Genomic DNA, 19199 nt, shown 5'->3' on the forward strand with positions numbered 1-19199 from the left:
AGGACAAGAACTATAGTTATTTACTTTTCTGTATTGATTAGTGCATCCAGTTTGGGCTGCATAGGTGGCATAAATAGAGGAATAGTTTTAAGCAATGGTCTTAATAATGGTAGTATGCATGAAAGTAGGGGTTAAGATTTTTTTTTACCCATGGTTTATTCCCCTTATACATGTTTGGATGTGTGTTTGATGTTGATCATTATCATATTCAATTTGGTTACATATTTACATAGAAGTGCATAGCTGCTGCCCTGTAAGTTATATATCCTGTAGCTGCAATTTGATTCGGTTCACAAGCACATCACTGTTGTCCAATAACTTCTGTTCACTATTACATATAACTGCTGCCCATGGTTTTAGTTCAAAGATAAATAACTTCTGTTCACTATTACATATAACTGCTGCCCATGGTTTTAGTTCAAAGATAAATAACTTCTGTCCACTGTTACATATAACTGTTGCCCATGGTTTTAGTTCAAAGATACATAACTCCTGTCCACTGTTACATATAACTGCTGCCCATGGTTTTAATTCAAAGACACATAACTGTTGTCCACTGTGGCACATGATTTTTGTCCATGTATTGTAATAGAGTGGCGCCACTACTGTTGTTTATTTTGACAATTATTATAAATATTCTAAGTCCATTACTCTTGCTTTATTCAAATTTTAAAGATTCTTGAGAGTCAATCTTATAGTAAAAACAGATGGTGGGATTAATTCTTTTCTACTTGGAGGATTCAGTAAGAGTTGGTGGTCATTAGAGCTTTATTATTGTTGTATGGAATATGTTACATATTCATATTATAAAATACTTTGCTAGAAAAATCAGTGAGACGTGAAAGTGTTAATTATTTGGAATAATTCTAAAATAAAAGCATGAAGTGAGATTATCATTTGTTTGAATGATCATAGCCTTTTAATGTCATGGTTGATTTTTTTTAGGTCTTGTGTAAAACCTTAAATGTGAATTTCTTGCTATTAGTTGCTTTGTCTGACATTTAGATTTTCTTTAGCCAGTTTAATTATTCTGCATAAAATGAGATAATAAATTTGAGTTCTTTAATTATTTAGGATAAGGCTGTTCGATTCGAGGTGTTTGGTTTCTGTTAAAGCATATAATTGTAGAATTGTAGTCATTATAATTTTATTGTTTTGGGTGGTCAAAAGAATCAAAAGGAGATATGGTTCAATTACTTGCTTATCATGTATTTTGATTATATTTTCTTGATTGTAAATATGTTTGAGTCATGGCACTTTATCCTTTCCTTATTAGGTAAAATATTTGTTCTATCTGGTGGATGTTTTCCTAGCAGATTGTTTCTTCATTGTAAGGGCGATGAAGGCGATAGCCCAAGCCCATTATTAGAGGACTTGCTCAGTCCAAGTAGCATTCCCCTCTCTCATTTTAAAAGACTTGCCTAAGTCTTTTAGATGTTTATCCCTTAAGATTTTAGGTTCCCTTTTTCATTGCAAAGGCAATGAAAGGGCTATCTCGAGCCTTCTTAGGAGACAGGCTTTGTCTCTTTTGCTTTACTTGTCATATCTTTTAGGGAGACATGCTTTGTCTCGTTAGGAGGTCATTCTTATTTAGATTCGCCCAGTCTCATTTTCTTGTTTACCTTTTTTCCTTTTGGGAGACGGGTTTTGTCTCATTAGTTTTCTTTCTTGGAGACTAGCTCAGTCTTCTCAGAGCTTCACCATTCTTGAAATTTCATCCATTCTATCATCTATGTGAGATACCGATTTGCTTGTTTAGGACGACCCTTAGGCTAAAAGGGTTTCGTCTTTTCATCTGACACTTCTCCAGGCTATGGATCACAGGAGTGTTCTTTTCTTTCTGGTTGTCTCCTTGTTTCTCTTTGGCTAAAAGTGTTATTTTGTCATTTAGAAACACTCTTTCACTTAGAGTAATGTGGTCAGGAGGTCTGCACAGGGTGTAGGGAAAAGAAGAATTTAAGCCTCAAATTTGATTCGGGTTTCTAATATGTCTAATTTCACAAGCTTTGTTTCTTTTATATATAAGAATTTGAATTGCTTACAATATATTAGTTGGCATCTCATAATATAATCAGTGGCACTAGATTTGCTTGTGCTAAAATTTATGGCATTTGTAGAGGATAATAGTGTTAATCGAAAATATCCTATGTTTTATTAATAGAAATTTCATCTATTGTTGAAAGTGAGTGTAGTTGAGCAATTCAATTCTTTATAGGGAGACCAATATTGTCTCGTTAGAAGGGCCCATCTTTAGAGGACTGTTTTAGTCCATATGGCTTTTCCCTCTTTATTTCAGTAGACTAACACAGTCTTTTAGACGCCTTTTAGACAGTAGGAGTCTTTTCATTATAAGGACAATGAAAGAGTTATCTTTAGTCCCTGCTTAGGAGACCATTGTGGTCTCATTAGCAAAGTTGCGCTAGGAGACATACTCTTGTCTCATTAAGGTACTTCTCATTTGGTGACAAACCTTATAGTTTAGGGCTATCCCTTGGGAGGTATGCCTTAGTTTTGTATAGAGAGTTAGTTCATAGGAGGTATGCCTTGCCTCACTTGAGGGGCCTCTATTTGGGGGCGAGCTTTATTTCATTCTAGAGGGTTTCCTTTTTTAGGAGGTTTTACCCAGCCTTGTATCAGAGTAGCTCCTTTTAGAGAGTCTTTGACTCATTTGTCCTTTTAGGAGTATCGTTAGAGAGTCTTTGACTCACTCATCTTCAGTTGATATTATTAGAGTCTTTGACTCGCTCGTCCTTTGATAGTGGTATTAGAGAGTCTTTGACTCATTTCTCCCTTTTCTATAGTTGTTTTTAGGAGCTTCTCCTCAGTGTTGTAGTCACTCTTGTTTGTTAGGGACTAGCACAGTCTCATTAGAGCTTTACATTTTGTTTTTTTTTAGATCATTGTATTTATCCTTGATCATTAGTTTACCTTATTTAGGGGTTTCCCCTATTTGCCCTAGGGTTTGGCCCTAGGGTTTTGCTTTGTATGTTCCCTCCGGTCTGCGACCAAAAGGGTGAAATCAGAAATTTAAAATCCAAAAAACATGTTAAAACATTTAAAAATCCAAAAATATTGAAATACCTTAAAATTCAAAAACATATTAAAACATATAAAACTCAAAAACATTAGAAGTCTAAAACCTCAAAAACATAAAAAAAAAAAAAATATCGAAAGCATCAAATCTTTTGAAGTGTTGAGTGTTTTAGAAGCAGTAATTAGGAGAGTTCGTTTCGAACTACGTTGGCTTGATCCTCTCTCACGAGGTACGTAGTGCAGCTTGGGATCCACATCCCAAGTCCAGCCAAACCTTTAAAAAAAAATATACAAAGCTTCTTCAAAAACCTTTTTAAAAGATCTTCCTCTAAGAGTTAGAAGTCTGTCCTAGCTGTTGGATGTGTTCTAGAGTTAGGAGTTTGTCTTGATTTGTATTGATATGGTGTGTCCTGTCGTGTGAGTGTCCCTAGAGTTAGGTGGCCTCGAGTCGATCGGTTAGACATTTAGTCGAACCGATGGCTAGACTAGGAAGCATATAGTCAGCCCATGGTTTTCATTAGGTTGCACAGCCTAGTTACACATAGGATGTAAGATCCACCTGCATTAGCTTAAGGCTAATCAACTTGCATTAGTCAGGGCATATAGAGTCTTAAAAATTACAATTCACATGAATTTAAGCAATTATACAAAAAGCTTTTAAAAATCAGTCGAGTCTAGTGGATTGAGTCTAGAATAGCGGTTCTAGATGGTTAGGCATCGTAGTTTAGAATAGGGCATCGAACTACGTGGACTCCGATTCTTCCCGAGGCCGGGATACGTAGCGCAGCCAGGGTGGATGGCCATTCTAGGTCCGAGTCAAGTCGCATTAGAGTTAGGATTTGTCTTGTCCTGTCATATATAGAATTGATTTGTGTTTTATGTTTTGATGTGTTTTCTTACTTTCTTGTACTGATACTATACTTTTAGCTGTAGCTTGCATGTGCGTGTCCACCAGAAACTTAGACACCCATTAGGCATGTCACTTATAACCTAGCTTTGCTTAGGTAACACATCTTTCATTTCATTTTTATGTATGCTTATTTCTCTATCCTCAGAAAATGCATGCTTAGGTAGACGATTCATGAGGATTGTTCCCATTTCACATGATTTTTACCCAAACCTCTTTGGAGTTAATGAAAATGGCATAAGAGACCAAGTGCTTGCACTCGGATGAATTGGGGGTGCTCTTCAGACCTTCCCCATTCGTAATCAGGCACGAACCCATATATATTTCTGGTTATCCATTGCACAGAGGATTTGATTTTAGGGTTCCATGGCATATCCATGGATGGCGACTCTGAGTTTATTTTAGGTATGTCTCGGTTTCGAACCTCGGTTCCGGATCAAGACATATCACTTTCTTTTTATATCGCCACTCGTGCTATGCTATGAGGGTGACATCCGTTTCGAGAGTTCCTTGACAGAGCTCTCATTCACGTGGATGATCCAGAAGATGGTGTGGAGACTAGTTCCCTCACCTCTACTTCTTCGGATCGGGGTCCACAGGTTGGCGACTCTGCTGCGGAGTTCTTGAAACATTGCCTAACTCTGTTAAAATGCCATTTTTACTAGCTTTGGAGAAATTTGAGCTAAAATCAAGTTAAATGGGAACTCTGTCGTTAGAATCCAGGAGCACCAAATAGATACAAAATAAAACAAGGGCTCACGCACTTACTTTCATCCCTTGCATATATTATCTGTTTTGTGGTTACTTTTTGCTGTGGATATACTATCAGATGACCTATTCGAGATACTATGAGTAGGAGCCGTGAGGGCTATACCCGCCTTCTAGTGCCACCGCACCAGTAGTATACTCAGCACCTGGACACTTTGTGTGTAAAACGGACATAGTTCGTACACTGGACTCTATGTCACAGTGTACAAGTAACTATGCACCCGGCCAGGTGGACCTCACAACGGTACCCCTTCTATATATTGCATTGTCCTCTTGTTTGCATATAGTGACGAACATGTGTTACTTACACTTGTGGAGCCTAGAGTTAAGAGCCTTATCCCATCTATAGATTAGGGTAGCTCACTTCATGTGGCTACAGGCGCAGTCGTAGTACACTCATCAGGCTGTCAAGAGTCAAGATTTTCTTGACTCTGCTAAATTAGACTAAGGATGGTGCCCCTGGTTAGGGTGTATGCATGTATATATACGTATATTTATTGATTATTAGATTAGGGCTTACTTATTTAGTGAGGTTCCCTATTTAATTCAATTAATCATATCAATCAATTTTTCAGATTTAGACCTAGCCATGTGGCTCTTTCCTTGTCGCCCTTGTGCAACCATATCTCTTTCTTTTTATATCGCCACTCGTGCTATGCTATGAGGGTGGCATCCGTTTCGAGAGTTCCTTGGCAGAGCTCTCATTCACGTGGATGATCCAGAAGATGGTGTGGGGACTAGTTCCCTCACCTCTACTTCTTCGGATCGGGGTCCACAGACAGCCCCTCTAGTGTATTTATGACCATGGTTTTAAATTTCGACCGAAATCTGAAATTTTGGATACCGGTGGGGACCGAAACCGAAAATTTTCGAAATTCAATTTTGTAATTTCGGTACGAAATTTCGGTTTAATGACATTTATTTATTTAAAGAAAAAAGTGTTATGAAATTTTGGAATTTCGGTCTGGAATTTGGAACCAAATTACCGAAATTTCGGTTTTTGGTGGGGTCCGAAACGGTTACCGAAACCGAAATTTTTAACCATGTTTATGACTACCCTTTTTCGCTAGAGGCAGCTGCCCCAAGTAAAAAAAAAGGTGCGAATATATAATTTCCCTTAATAAGGATTAAGTTGTCAACTAAAGCTTTGAGATTAACACATAAACAGGTCTCATTGTCAGGTCAATGCGGGGTTGGAGGATAATCTGACTACAGAAAAGCAGTCCAATGACCGTCATGAATTTAAATCAATTTTTTTATTAGTGGAGGGATCGGACATAGAGACTTCTATCGGTGTTGGTATTGGACTAAAAATTGCTACTCCTTATTTGAAAATTAGATCCTCAAATTGGTGTGAGAATTTAATTGTGGGATTTGGGCTCCTTTCTTACTTTTCATGCGCATCAATAAGACACCAAAAGGGAAAACCTAGTTTTTTTTTCTTCTCTTCTCTACTCCTCATCCGCCGCCTCTCCAACTCTGGCGAGTGGCGACCCCATCTCCGACCACCCCAACCTTCTACCATCTCGGCATCTCCTTCTTCTCCCTGCAAAATAGAAAAAACCCTTTCACGGCACCACCAATGGAGCTCCCCATCGCCTCTTCTTTGAAGAAAGATATGCCCTTATCTTCATCGGCTTTACCAAATCCGACATCGGATGAGAAGAAAGATCTGGTAGAGATTGGGGCAGAAAAGAACGATGCCGAGGTATTTGAGACTCCGCTACCAAAGCGGAGAAAGGTAGGAATCGTGAACACGGCCGGGCCGGCCAACAACACCCGGAGTCGCCAGGCCGTTGATTCTAGTCCAGATCTTTGCACGACTTCACAATGCGGGAGCGGTGAAAACACAGATTATGTTCAATCACTTTTAAATGAAAAGATGAAGGGGAAGAACAAGTTCGATCACAAGGTTGGATATGAATTTGTGTTATTTCTTTTATGTGCCTTCTGTTTGTTTTGTATTCTTTTGTTTATATGATTTTAATTAATTTTATAGGGGAAATGTGAGAACATGACTCGGTACATAAAGAAACTCAGGGCTTGTATCAAAGAGTTTCAAAAAGAATTGAAATCTGCCAATATAAGGGAATTTGAAATTGGTAATTCTTTTTTTCACCTTTGTAAGTTTGAAATCATTGTCAAATTTGATGATGTTAATGTTTTTCTTTGCTTTGTATTTGTTCAGTGGCACAAATGACAAAAAAGAAAGCAGAAGTTAATGATTTGAATGAAGAGCTTAAGAAGAAAATGGAAGAGTGCAAGGCACTTAGGCTGTGTATTTCCGAACTGGAAAAGAAACTGGAAGGGACTACAGAACATAAAGAGGTAGCATTCATATTTCCATTGTTAAAGGTTAACCATTTGGTTTTGGGATCAAATGTTTAAATTTTTCTTTAATATCACAAAGCTTGCCATGTCAATAGATTTTTGTTTCTATGAATTAATAAAAAGAAAACCTAAAACCTTTCTGGCCTCGCAAATGCCTCAATAGGACATTGATGGAAAGAATGAAGAAACTGCTGCAATTTTGAACACGCAAGGTGCACGGTTGGTCGAGCTAGAAGCTCTCTACAAGGAAGAACAAGTCCTTAGGAAGCGATATTTCAATACAATCGAAGGTTGGCATTTACAGTATAAGTTTCTTCATATATGTATTGTTGTTTATCATTCCGCATTTGTACGCCATTCTTATGTACATCATAGCTATTTTTCCTATGGCTTACCCAATGCACGTGGTTTACGGGTGATTGCGTGCATCCATAGGGATTAGTCATAACCTAAATGGCGTAGGGATACCCTATGTCATAAAAAAGCTATTTTTCCCATTTTTGTCAGGACAGAGTACTTATGTTTGTTATCTTCATTCTCACCTTTAGCATGTTTGGGCCACATTCGTGCAGATATGAAGGGCAAAATCAGAGTTTATTGTCGCTTGCGGCCTCTTAGTGAAAAAGAGATTGCAGACCAGGAAAGGAGTATTCTTACAAGTATTGATGAGTATACTGTCGAACATCCTTGGAAGGATGATAAGCCAAAGCAACACTTCTATGATCATGTTTTTGACAGTGATGCTTCTCAGGAAGATGTTTTTGAGGATACAAAGGTAAGACCTATTGAGGTTCAACAATTCACTGACATCAGAGTAGTATCCTTTCCATTTCAAAATTTTGCCAAGCCATCTTGTTCACTGCTATTGATAGTAACTGAACCAATTTTGAACTGAAGAATGCTTTTCTTGTGAATATTGTGCAGTATCTAGTTCAGTCAGCTGTTGATGGATATAATGTGTGCATATTTGCATATGGGCAAACTGGTTCGGGCAAGACATTCACAATTTCTGGGTCAGAAAGCAATCCAGGACTCACCACTAGAGCAAGTCAGGAGCTCTTCAAGATTTTAAGGCGTGACTGCAATAAATTCTCTTTCTCTTTGAAGGTACTTTGTTTGAACCATATCTAGAGTTTGTTTGTTTTTTTTTTTTTTTTTTAAACTTTGTTCTCTCTAGTTATATGCTGTGTTACGTCACTAAAGTTGGAAGCGGTTTTTTCTTTAATGTCTTTTACTGGTCTCAGTAGCAACCATAGAAACATATAAATGTCTACATTATATGAAGCTGTTTCCTTGCTAGACACTGTCTACAGGTAGAATGATTACTTGGTTGATATAAATTATCAACAAATGCTTTATTTTGACAGATTGTGCTGGAGGGATCAGTATGTACCCTGCAATTATTTTCTCAACTACGGACTTTATGCCTAGCACTTGCTCTAGAAAGGAATAATAGAAATGCTTGTTCATGCCTCAAAAGTTCCTATCATGTAAAGGCCTAAATCAAATTAAAGTTCACTTAAGCATCGAGTGGGCTATGTTCCATTATTGCCCGCCACCAACCCAAAACACACAGACACACATGACATGAGATACACGAAACTAATATTTTGACCTTCTTCATGCACCATGGTTTTAGATTTCGACCGAAATCCGAAATTTCGGGTTTCGGTTGGGACCGACACCGAAACGGCCAATACCCGAAAGGTACGTGTTACCGATGGGCACGTAACCCTTTACTTGTCCTTCCCTGCTTTAGTATCTCCTTTACCCTTCTTTGAAAACACAGCCCATTTTTTTTTATAGATACAGCCAAAGTCGAATAAAGATGGGAGAGAGAAAGTCGCTGGGTTAAAAATCGTGTCCTTCTCTTCTATCTCCCTCCTCCTCTCACCGCTACACCGCCAACGGCCCTCACCATATCTCTCTTTGCCTCTCCCTCTCTGTCTACAACCGCTTGTTCTCGCTCTTTCTCTGCCTTATGGTTTCACACACCGTATTTCCAAAATTATTGAAATTTCAGGCGAGATTAAAAGTGGATTTTTTTATTTCGTCAGATTTCGAACGGAATTTAGGGCGTTTAAAAGGTTGAAATTTCAATCGAAATTCCCGATCGAAATTTCAACCGACAGAAAATGAGACTAGTGCTTGATTTTGACCGAAATTTCGGAAACCTAAGGGCCTGAAACCGGTTCCGAAACCGAAATTTTAAACATGTCATGCACTTACAAAGATATCATTACAAAATGGGCTAAAAATGACTTATCGTCAAGTCATCCTCTCTAACCTAGTTTATGTAAACAAGGTTTTAAATTTTGATTTTGGTTTCGGTTTCAGTAATCAACGTAATGAAAATTTTCAGTTTGGTAAGAAATTTCGGTGGAAATCTTGTAAAATCACGGAATCATTTTGATACGAAATTACAACTGAAATCCAGGTAAGATTCTTCACCACTGGGTTTTTTTTTGGTTGTATTTTAGAAATGTCATACAAAAATCTTGTTTTTCTTCTCTTTTCTGGGAATGGATTTGATTTTGTCAGGGTTCCTGTTGAAATATCGACATTTTAGCCTAAGCTTTGCTTTTTTTTGGTAGGTATGTTGGGATTGAACCTCCAACCTTTAGGTTGAAGGACAAAGCCTTGACCATTAAGCTAGAGGCTCAATCCCGAAACTTTGCTTTTTTTATCTGAAAAGTTGCATGTTTCACATATTTTGACTGAAACATTAATGAAATCTTGAAATTTCTAGTGAAATCTCGAAATTTTGGGCGAAATCAGGTGTTTTTCTGAATACAAGTGGGTTTCGTTTTGGTAGCAGCCGTAATCAAAATATTTGTGCTGAAATGAAATGTTTTAGCCGAATTTATAACCGTGCATGCCGCACATTGGGGAAAAATGGCACAAATTGGGTTGGTCTTTTTTTCCTTTTTCAAAAAGAGGCTCTTAATTGATTTATTTAAAAGTTCAAAAGTGATAGGACCCACTCTATATTTTGATTAATGATGGTTCTAAAGCATTAGGCCTTCTATTAAGTCACGCAAAAATGAGGGGGAGATAAAAGGTTTCGAAGTATGTCTAGAGTACAAACACGCCCAAAACATCTCATTTCCAATATGAGACGATATCATAATTTTTGGTTATGATAAGGTACAGTCTACATTCTCCAAGGTATTTTAGATGGTTTGAACTTTGAAGTGTTTAGAGACTAAGTTGAATACGTGGAATTCTTTTCAGAAAAAAGCTGAATATGTGGAAGAGTTTTGTGGTGGGAGTCAATGTAGAAGACGTAAAAGTCAAGGCCCTTTCCAATAGGGTCGGGTGTGAAGTTGGTAGACTTCCGATCATCAGTCTTAGTTTGCCCCTTGGGATTTGAGTCCCTCCAAAATCTCGATGGAGTTCGATGGTGGAATGAATGGAGAATAAAGAAGCATTACTTATCATTTTGATGGAAGGATAACTCTCACTAAACCACCTTTGTCTAGTAAAGTGTTTTATTTTTTATTTTTTTATATGTCATTGTTTGAATTCTTTAAAAAAAATGGCATATAGGTTGGAGAAACTCCAAAGATAATTTGTATGGGAAAGTAAGTAGGAAGTTAAGAATCTTAAACATTTTATGAAATGGATGGCAATATGTAAATCGGAGGAAAAGGGGGACTTGTCATAGGCAACTTAAAATTGAGGAATACACCACTTTTATGGAAATGATAATGGTGATGCCTTTGTCACAAGATAATTTTGGACAAATGTGGGTTGGTATGGGAAGATTGGGAATGTAGGGAACCTCGTTTGGGAAAAGACTCAAGAGGTAAAGGTATAGTTGTTCTTCCAAATGTAGTTTTCAATCGAAAAGGTAGATTTAGGGTGGGAGATGGCGGGGGTTCTAGGAGGATTTGTGGTCATGGGAGCGGCCATTGTGCCATTCTTTTCTGAGCCATACTGCATAGTGTAATGCAGAGGAGTGAGAACAAATGACTGTTATGAATGAAAGGGTGGGAGGGTGGTTGGGTATTAGTGTTTAGGAGAAACCTTAAGCAAAATGAGAGATGATTTCTTGCACTCGTGTGATTACTTGATAATATTCTTATCTTTCCTTTTGAAGCTGACAGGATTTGTATTCATGATTTGGAAGGTCATTTCTAGGTGAAGTACTTTTTCAACTCGATATTGGTGTATGAGGAGTGGTCTCCACTTGCATGTGTGTAAATGACTTGGCTGCACCTCTTGTGGAAGCTCAATGGTGGCAGAAGCCAGACTTGATACATGCGATTCGCCAAAGAAGAAGAGGTTTAGTTTTGGTAGTAACATTGTGCTCTTCGGAGAAGTGGAGTCCGGCCATGGTTTTATTCATTGCAAAGCAGCACATAAAATTTGGTATGCAATAATTTCATGTTTTAGCATAAGATGGGTGTTTTCAGGATCAGTCCTCAATACTTTTGTGGGTTGATCGAAATGGCCCTTTGGAGATGAAGGTAACATAATTGGAAAGTGATACCAGATGCGGTGGTTTGGTCCATTTGGGTAGAAAGAATTAAGGTGCTATATATTTTTTATATTTTATTTTTTTGGTAGGTAACCTGAGTTCAGAGAATCTTTTAAGAGGGTCATTTTGTAAGGATCATTTTGTAAAACAACGTAGCAATCATTAGATGGACATGGAAGGAGGAATTTCGAGGCTTTATGGTTGGCGATTTCTTTAACTTGTAATTCCGTTCCCATGGTCGTTCCATTCATTTCCTGGATTGGAATGGTATTTCATTCTAGAAAAGATGCTACAAGAGTTGTATTTTTTAATTTGATTTTTTTAAATTAGAAAATATTTTAAAAGGTGCCCCATGTTTATGGAAAGCCTGATGGCAGGAGCTTGCACAAAAAGTTGGTGAGAAATCCTTGTCTTCAACCTTCGATTAAAACCTAGAAAATCTCGAATGTATGCAAACGATTGGCTTTTTATATTTTTTTACCATCGCATTAGATTGGTAAGTCAAAAGTCCCTTAACAGAATTACAATAATTATATTTAGGGGCAAAACAGGGAAACCAGAAAAAATCTATGGCTGATTTTTTTCCCATATTTTTAGCTTGAGTTACGCTGACCGGAATTTTTGTTACACTGGAATCTAACATGGACGAACTGGAACTTTGGAATTCCGGCTGGAATGTTCTGCTCGAAGTTGTGTTTCGGGATCCATTGTAGAATGGAATTTTCTGGAAATACCTTCCAGTACAGAATAAAATTGACAATTCAGGTTGTTACTTATTGGCAACCAGTCATAATATAATCATCATTGGGGAGGACGTTCTTTATATCATGGGATTGGATGATATGCTTCCTCTCTTTGTTTTCGTAATTCTCTTATTCTGTTTCTTCTGATTTATTTTTCTAGTTTTTGTTGCTGGGGTCATCTACTGTCAATTTTCTTTCTTGTTAGGTTCTCTTATTTCTATAAAATTTCCAGTTCTTTACAAAAAATGACTGAATTAGATTTTGTACAATTGTTATAAGCCCACCTGTTGTACTCTTTTGATGCAAGATCAATTTTAATTCTTTTTGTTCATCTTTCATAAGAAAGTGACATCACTGATGAAATAATGCAGGCGTATATTATAGAGCTCCATCAGGATACACTTGTAGATCTCTTATTGCCAAAGAATTCAAACCGCATGAAATTGGAAATAAAAAAAGACTCAAAGGTGAGTGTACTTTTCTTTTCTTTCAAATGCCTGATAATTCTCTTCTTTTTCTTTGGATGCTATTCATCTTTATGTACATGGGAAAGATGTAGGTTTTGAACGTATATATCTTTTACTCTAACAAATTCAAGCTTTAATCTCATCTTTCATTTTCAGGGGATGGTATCTGTAGAAAACGTGACAGTTGTACCTATTTCAAGCCATGAGCATTTAGCAAGTACTATTTTGAGAGGCTCTGAGCAACGACACACTTCTGGGACTCGGATGAACGAAAAAAGTTCAAGATCACATTTGATACTTTCAATTGTTATTGAGACTACTAACCTTCAAACACAGTCTCTTTCTAGAGGAAAGGTAGTCATAAGGTTTCTCCGTCATGATCTCTTCCTCTATTCACTTCATCATTGGATCTAGATTTTCTCCTCTCTTTATTTGCTCCATATATGTATCTAGATTTATTCTTCTTTTTTCTGATGATTCATTTATATCTTCTTCGTATCTTTTTCCCATTTTTGTTCACTCATACGTAGGTCATGGTGTGTTACTCTCTCCTTTTATATATATGGACTTGGTATTCTTAATGGTCTCTCATTTAAATATAGACACTGGAAATCAAATTTGTTATAGAATTGGTAATATCTGTATGATCGAATCTCATATAAATATAGACACTGAAAATCGAGGGAATAATAACAATTTTACTTGACTTCAATTATAGAGACTGAAGAAACTCTTGGTCTGATAATCGTCATTATCTGGCAAGATGTTCATCTGTCAAAATGTATTGAGCAATAACAAATAATGCTCTGGTTTTAGGACTTTTTCAAGCATGAATTCCGTTGTGTCCTAGGATTTGAGACATTGTATGTATGGCCACGTTTAGTGTATGCAAAGTAAAAAAAAAAAAAAAAAACTTAAATATAACAGTTCTGCTGATGTAGTTTTTCAAGGTATACAGGTGCCCTGTTTAGAGGTTGTCACAGATTACTGTGGTTGTGATATGTATACTTTAATGATTCTATGCTTTGTTAGTATTTCTTTTGGCGCTTTTTACATGGGTTTGTTTGATTTCTCCTTCCAATAGCACAGATATGGGTGGAAGTCTGATGTGTGTTTTCAGAGCATATAGATATATTAATATGCTATAGGGGATTACGCTATTTTGTTTCACTTCCTGAAAGTACAACGATTAAGGCCAAAACTTAGAAATTACATTTCTTTTGTACAATTTATTGAATTATCATCAATTATCCTTGATAAGTTAATTGTCTTGATTTCTGTGAGTACATTGTTTATTTTGTCTTGAATCTGTATGTTGGGTCGGTCTTTTTTTTTTCTTTTGATGTTCAGACAATTCTTTCTCTGAAATTTATATTTATACGAGTCATGTTTTCTCTGAAAAAAAAAAAATTATTCATCAGAGGGTCAAAACTTATGACCTTATTTATTTCTGTGAGTAAATTGTTGTTTATTTTTAACTTGATGATTCTGTTTGGTGGGTCAAGTAATTCTTTCATGGGTTTAGTTCCACATAAATTCCAAATTCTTCATAGGTTCTAAGCGTCATTTCCGTATTTCTCTTTTGGCCTTTAGTTTCAGATTTTAGTGAAGGTCTATATATCGGCACCCTTCATCAGGAGTATCTGAGAACATTTTGGAATATTGCCTTACATATTGGCATTGGGTCTGATATAGCAAATACATCTGGACATTCAAAACCTTGGTTAGAGCTTCATTCATTGAGATCCCCTTCTCCTTTTGTTTTGTTCTCAGATATTGACTATTATTTAGAGGTAAAAACAGCCTTTGGTATTTTGTACATTGGATAATTTGAACTCTAATTTCTATAATCGTCATCATCAATTTCTTTGCATTTATTTTTATTCGGGGCCAGTTAGAGGACACCATTTTCAATCTCTTATTTTCTAGATATTTGTGTATTAAAAATTATGATTTAATAATCTTTATTTCTTTGGCAGCCCGTGCATCGCACGGGGTTTTCTACTAGTGTGTGTGTGTGCGCGCCCATGCCCACAAACTATCATCAAGTCCAATGCATGGGGACCTGTACTATTTTGGTGTTGGAAACTCAATTTCGAATCTTGGTTTATAAATTGAATAGCAAAACTTCTCCTGCCTGCAGCTTAGTTTTGTAGATCTTGCCGGCTCAGAAAGGTTGAAGAAATCAGGCTCTTCTGGTAATAACCTAAACGAAGCTAAAAGCATCAACAAGTCCCTCTCAGCCCTCGGGGATGTGATCGGTGCTCTGTCCTCCGAGGCAAAACATATACCTTACAGGAACAACAAGTTGACGATGTTATTGAGCGACTCCCTCGGAGGCAATGCTAAAACTCTCATGTTTGTGAATGTCTCTCCAGCGGAGTCAAACTTGGGCGAGACCCACAATTCTCTAATGTATGCACTGTTTTGATCTTCTCGTTAAATAGTTGTTGCTCAATGTTGGAGTAATAGTTTCTTGGATCTAATGTGGCAAAGTTACGTAGGTTTTTAAAAAATGCCTTCTCATGTTGGTTTAGGTACGCATCAAAAGTTTCCTCCATCGTGAATGATCCGAGCAAGAATGTCTCATCAAAGGAAGTCATCTATTTAAAGAAGATGGTTGCCTACTGGAGGGCACAAGCAGGAAAGAGGGGCGACAATGAAGAGCTAGAAGAAATCCAAGAAGAACGGCCAACGAGCTCACAGACATAACCGCCACACCATGTAACTAAAAATATTCGAGCTCAAAGAGATTTTTTGTCGTGTGAACTCCTGCCTTGTTTTTGTGTATACGGTGTAGCAGTTGGCAGGAATGAAGGAAACTTCGTTTAATAGCGCATTTTTTGTCTCATGACTTGTATTCTTGTTCGGGCACAAAGTGGCACCCACTTGTAGATACTGAATTTACCTTTTTGTATGCCCAGTCTGCATCACTATAACATTCTAACACAGAAGATATACCAGTATAATGCAATCCATAATCTATAGTACCTTTTAAATATCGTAGTACTCTATATGCTTCTCTCCAATGTTCACTACTAGGACATTTATTAAATCTACTTAATTTACCTACAACATAAGCATTGTCAGGCCTAGTACAATTCATCGCAAACATTAAACTACCAATCAAACTAATATATCTTTTTTGTGCGATTGGTTTATTTTCATTTTTCATTAATTTATTATGTGGATCTAAAGGTGTATTACTAGGTGTGCACTCAAAGCAATTGAACTTCTTTAATATTGTCTCAATATAATGTGATTGACTAAGGATAATCTTTCCTTCTTGTCTAATTACTTTTACACCTAAGATTACATCCACATGACCCATATCTTTTATTTCAAAAGCTTGAGATAGAAAGGCTTTAGTTTCATTTATATATTTAATATTCGATGAAAAGATAGGTAGATCATAAACATAAACAGTAACAACAACACTTGATTCACCAGATCCTTTACAAAACACACAATTATCTACTTTGTTACTCTTGAAACCAAATTTCTTTATTTCCTGTCTAAACTTCTTATACCATTGTCTAGGTGCTTGCTTAAGATCATATAATGATTTATTAAGTTTACAAACTTTATTTTCATATCCTTGTTCAATATAACCTTGAGGTTGATCAATATAAATTTCTTCTTCTAATTCACCATATAGAAATGCGATTTTCACATCCATTTGGTGAACTTCTAAATTCTAGATAGAAGCTATATTGCAAACATTAATCTAATGGAAGTTAATTTTGTCACAGGAGAAGAAGTTTCAAAGTAATCAATTCCTTTCTTTTGTTTGAAACCTTTGGCTACTAATCTAGCCTTATATTTATCTATACTTCCATCAGCTTTTAATTTCTTCTTTAACACCCATTTACAACCTAAAGTTTGTGTATTAGGTGGGAGGTCTGTTAAAGTCCAAGTATTATTATCTTTTATAGACTTAATTTCATCATCCATAGCTTTCTTCCACAATTTAACATCAGGTAAAGTCATAGCCTCATTATAATCTTTGGGTTCCTCATCACTCACAAGAAAAGAGCAAGGAAGTGTGACCTTCGGAGACAACGCCAACGGTAAAATCATCGGAGAAGGTACGATTAAATTTAAGAACAACACAATTAATAATGCCCTCCTAGTTGATGGTTTGGTTCACAACTTACTAAGCATTAGTCAATTATGTGATAATGGTCATGATGTTGTTTTTAAGAGTGAAAAATGCACAGTTAAGTTTGAGCATGATAATAAAATTAAATTTGTTGCTACTAGAGAAGGTAATGTTTATACTATTTTGCTAGAAGAATTAAATGAACAAAGTGTTACCTGTTCGACCTCTTTTGAGAATGACTCCTGGACTTGGCATAGAAGATTAGGTCATGCAAATATGAAACTGATTTCTAAATTATCAAGAAAAGAACTTGTAGATGATTTGCCTAAGTTAAACTTTAAGAAAGATCACATTTGTAGAGCAAGCCAACTTGGAAAACAAATAAAAGAATCTTTCAAAACAAAACATATAATCTCAACTTCAAAGCCACTCCACTGCAACTAATTCACATGGACCTCTTTGGTCCTATAAAGACAAGCAGCTTAGGTGGGAAAAAATTATGTGTTCGTAATAGTTGATGACTATTCTAGGTTCACATGGGTTAATTTCTTGGCATCAAAAGATGAGACCTTTAAAATGTTTAATAAATTGTGTAACCAATTACAAAAAGACAAAGGATGGCATATAACTCAAATAAGAAGTGACCATGGAACAGAGTTTGAGAATTACCAGTTTGATGAATATTGCACTAAATTTGGAATCAATCCCAATTTCTCAACTCCGAGAACACCACAACAAAACCGAGTGGTAGAAAGAAAGAACAGAGCCTTACAAGAAATGGCAAGAATAATGCTTCGTGATAATAATATTTGAAGAAATTTTTGGGCCGAAGCCGTTAATACGGCTTGCTATGTAATGAATAGAATTTTAATCAGACCTCATACAAATAAAACCCCGTATGAACTGTGGAAAGGAAGAAAACCAAATATAAGTCACTTAAAAATATTTGGGTGTAAATGTTACATTCTAAACATAAAAGATGGTCTGCACAAGTTTGATCCTAAAGCAGATGAGGGAATCTTTTTAGGTTATTCAAACAGAAGCAAATCCTATAGAGTGTTTAATCAAAGAACTTTAACGGTAGAAGAAGTTGTGCATGTAAAATTCGATGAAATGAAAAATGAAAAACAAGTAACTATTCAATTTGATGATGATGATCAAACAATTGTAAACCCACTTGAAAAGCAAAAGGAACAATTAACTGAAATTATTGAAGAAGATTCTCTGGAAAGATTAAACGATCAAAATGAAGAAAATGAAACAGAAACTCAAGGAGAAGGGAGAGTGTGGAAAATAATGGATAGTCATCCAAGCTCCCAAATAATTGGAGAACCCTCAGAGGGAATGAAGACAAGATCGCACTACAAAAATATGTGCGAGCACTCGGCTTTTATCTCACAAATAGAAGAAGCTGAGCAAGATGAATTCTGGATGATAGCTATGCAACAAAGAGTTAAACTAGTTAACTCAATGTCAGTTCTCGAACAGAAATTCTTGGCACTTACGATACGTCATCCATAATATGCAGAGCAGAAAAGCAAAAATAAAAAGAAACAATATATGTCATCCTCCAATAATTCTTCCATGAAACCTTATTATTTGTAACTAATGTCATGTTGACAATGGAGCAGGAAGCATTCCATAGTGTTTCCAACCCTCTCAGATTATCTTATTTTACTCTTGATTATGCTTTTTTCCGCCTCATGATAAACAAACGGCTGTAAGAGGATGGAAGGGGCCAACAGGTTCTAACCAGCAGCCTCTCACTTATCTAATATTAAACACAATATGAGTACATAGTTTGTCAATGGGACCACTACCTGTAATATGGCTGTTAACTTGCCAACTTCTCCAAAAGCTTAAGCTGTTGGTGAAAGGCGTTATTTGTCTTTTATACTTTAACACTCCCCTGCACGTGTGGCCCACTTGGCAAAAACGTGGCACATGTGGTCCCACGTTGGGCCGATCATCACATGTGGATTTTTGCTATCCGGGAGGTTTGAACTCGAGACCTTTGGCTCCGATACCATGTTAACTTGCCAACTTCTCCAAAAGCTTAAGCTGGTGGAGAAAGGCGTTATTTATCTTTTATACTTTAACAATGCACCTCCCAGGTGCAGGCTTTATCAAGTTAACAATGTCAAGACCTGATCCCTTGCTTCCTCTTCCAACCGTGCCAGACCCAATAAGTGTATGAGCTTCATCAATAAAGAGAATTATGTTACCTGCATTTTTGTATAGCATCATTGTGGGAATGAAAAGAGGACGCACTTATGTGCAATCCAAACATCCAAGGAAACATGTTCGGCAACCTGCTTGCTGTACTTCCTTGATTAAGTTAGTTACCCTGGCTTCTAACTCTCCC

General features: G+C 36.6%; 1 protein-coding gene across 1 annotated transcript; it reads left to right on the plus strand.

Annotated features, from left to right (window-relative positions):
- Positions 1-5755: 5755 nt before the first annotated feature.
- Positions 5756-15564, plus strand: LOC143866813 (kinesin-like protein KIN-14E). The gene is made up of 10 exons (XM_077376008.1): positions 5756-6620; positions 6708-6810; positions 6897-7036; positions 7203-7329; positions 7612-7814; positions 7964-8146; positions 12637-12732; positions 12889-13086; positions 14876-15147; positions 15270-15564. Exons 1-10 carry the CDS (start codon positions 6291-6293, stop codon positions 15442-15444), a joined length of 1827 nt encoding a protein of 608 aa, XP_077232123.1. The 5' UTR covers positions 5756-6290; the 3' UTR covers positions 15445-15564.
- The last annotated feature ends 3635 nt before the right edge of the window (positions 15565-19199 follow it).

This window comes from Tasmannia lanceolata, unplaced genomic scaffold, assembly GCF_043159265.1.
Source record: "Tasmannia lanceolata isolate RefF3 unplaced genomic scaffold, GAP_Taslan_0.1 ptg000151c, whole genome shotgun sequence".
Lineage (NCBI taxonomy): Eukaryota > Viridiplantae > Streptophyta > Magnoliopsida > Canellales > Winteraceae > Tasmannia > Tasmannia lanceolata.

Bases quoted from the DNA above. Each gene is read 5' to 3' on its own strand.
- LOC143866813 (XM_077376008.1), top strand. From the start codon at position 6,291: ATGGAGCTCCCCATCGCCTCTTCTTTGAAGAAAGATATGCCCTTATCT. The intron at 7,815-7,963 runs GTAAGACCTATT...AATATTGTGCAG, and splicing joins ATGTTTTTGAGGATACAAAG to TATCTAGTTCAGTCAGCTGT. The intron at 8,147-12,636 runs GTACTTTGTTTG...GAAATAATGCAG, and splicing joins AATTCTCTTTCTCTTTGAAG to GCGTATATTATAGAGCTCCA.